Genomic DNA, 2,341 nt, shown 5'->3' on the forward strand with positions numbered 1-2,341 from the left:
TGACTGACAGCTGACTGACTGACTGACTGACAGCTGACTGACTGACTTACAGCTGACTGACTGACAGCTGACTGACTGACAGCCGGTGGCCGCTAAACTACAGCCTGCGGCCGCACACTTGGAACCTGCCAAATCACAGCCGCTGTCTCCTGAATTAACGAGCTGGCAGCTCATTAATAACAACCGCGGCCGCTCGGCTACAACCGGTGGCCGTTCAATTCCAGCCGGTCACCAATCAGCCACAACCAGTGGCTGCTGAGTGGCAACTGGTGGCCACCAAATCACCACCGGTGGTCGCTGGATGCCAACTGGCGGCTGCTCAGCAACGGCCGGTGGCCCCTAAGTCACAACTGGTGGCCAACAGCTTGCAGCCAGGGTGAGTTTCAACCGCTGGCTGCTGAGTTACAGCCGGCGGCCGCCACATCACAACCAGTGGCTCCTGAACGCCACCCTGCAGCGCTGTCACCCCACCGGCTGCAGCTGCAGCCCCACAGCCGGGCGCCGTGGGGTCGTTTGGGGGCAGTTGTGAGGGTGTCGCGGCGGTTGCTGCTGTTCGCCGTGGGGCCGCCATGTTGTCCCCATGCTGTGGCCGTGGTTGTGACGCCAATGCCGTGTCCCTACAGGTGGCCGTGCCGGCTGTGACCCCCCGCCGAAGCGCCCGGCAACAACTGCCCCGCTCGGTCCATGAGGGCCCCGCTCACAGGTAAGGGACGCCCCCCACCCCTACCATCACACCGGGACGCCCTGCCCCACCTCCAGGGCAGAAACCCCCCCTGCCTCTGCCTGTCTGTGGGGCCACCTGCCCCATCTCTGCCCCACTGGCCCGTGACATCTGGGTGACGCCATGGTGGTACGGCGTAGGCTGTGGGGCCGGGGGACCCAGATGTGTGCTTGTCCCCTAAGCGATGGCCCCATGCTGGTGTCCCCACACGTCCCCAGGGAAATATCCCCATGTAGATGTCCTCTTATTCCCCATATGTCCCCACACGTCCCCCTGGAAATGTCCCCTTATTTCCCCCATATGTCCCCACATGTCCCCATGGCGATGTCCCCTTATTTCCCCCATATGTCCCCATACATCCCCATGGAAACGTCCCCTTATTCCCCATGTGTCCCCACACGTCCCCATGGTGATGTCCCCTCATTTCCCCATGTCCCCATGTTGGTGTCCCCATATATCGTGATGTCCCCTTATTTCCCCCCATGTCCCCTTGTTTCCCCCATATGTCCCCACACGTCCCCCTGGAAATGTCCCCTTATTCCCCCATGTGTCCCCATACATCCCTGTGGTGATGTCCCCTTATTTTCCCACATGTCCCCATGGTGATGTCCCCATGTATCCTGATGGTGATGTCCCCTTATTCCCCCATGTGTCCCCACATGTCCCCATGGTGATGTCCCCTTATTTCCCCACACGTCCCATGGTGATGTCCCCTTATTTCCCCATGTCCCCATGTTGGTGTCCCCGTATATTGTCATGGTGTCCCCGTATATTGTCATGGCAATGTCCCCTTATTTCCCCCCATGTCCCCTTATTCCCCTATGTGTTCCTATACATCCCCATGGTAATGTCCCCTTATTTCCCCATGTCCCCATGTTGGTGTCCCCATATATCGTGATGGCAATGTCCCCTTATTTCCCCACATGCCCCCACCTGTCGATGTCCCCACACGTGTCCCCATGGCAATGTCCCCATATGCCCCCCCCGTCCCCCCGGCGCTGTCCCCACACATGTCCCCTCCCCAGCAGGTGCGGCGCGCGGGGATGGCAGCGGTGGAGGTGTCGGACGCGGGGCACAGCCGGGCGCTGCTGCTGGAGCTGAACGAGCAGCGCCTGCGGGGACAGTTCTGCGACGTCACCCTCATCGCGGGGGACACCAAGTTCCGCGCCCACCAGAACGTGCTGGCCGCCTGTAGCCCCTACTTCCGGGAGGCCCTGGGAGCGGCCGCCTGCACCCCTGCCGCGGTGTTGGAGCTGCCGGGGGTGCAGGCAGCGGTGCTGGCCGACGTCCTCAACTTCATCTACAACGCGCGCCTGGCCGTCCCCTCACCGGCCGTCGCCCGCGAGCTGGGGGCCGTAGGCCGGCGCTTGGGCATCGCCACCCTCCAGGGCTTGGAGACGCACCACGACACCGCCTGGAGTCCTCCGACTGCCGGTGACGGCTCTGCCACCAACACCGAGGCGCTGGCGGCACCGGTTGACCTGACGACGTGCGGCGGTCGTCCCGGCGAGGTGACGGAGACGGCGCCATCAGAGGCGCCACCGCCGGCGGCTGTCATCACATCGCCAGGTGTAGCCTCGCTGGGTGTCACAGCGCCGGGTGTTGCACCACCAAATGGAG

General features: G+C 63.0%; 1 protein-coding gene across 1 annotated transcript in view; it reads left to right on the forward strand.

Annotated features, from left to right (window-relative positions):
- Window positions 1-6: 6 nt before the first annotated feature.
- ZBTB4 (zinc finger and BTB domain containing 4) overlaps window positions 7-2,341 on the forward strand; it is a gene marked incomplete at its 3' end in the record, with an annotated part of 5,395 nt that continues 3,060 nt past the window's right edge. The window contains exons 1-3 of the mRNA XM_042891279.1: window positions 7-376; window positions 624-703; window positions 1,750-2,320. Coding sequence (XP_042747213.1) covers window positions 1,765-2,320 — 556 coding nt within the window. The remainder of the gene's footprint in view (window positions 377-623; window positions 704-1,749; window positions 2,321-2,341) is intronic.

This window comes from Lagopus leucura, unplaced genomic scaffold, assembly GCF_019238085.1.
Source record: "Lagopus leucura isolate 7727_CA_CO unplaced genomic scaffold, USGS_WTPT01 34210-0_obj-0_obj, whole genome shotgun sequence".
Taxonomy (NCBI): Eukaryota; Metazoa; Chordata; class Aves; order Galliformes; family Phasianidae; genus Lagopus; species Lagopus leucura.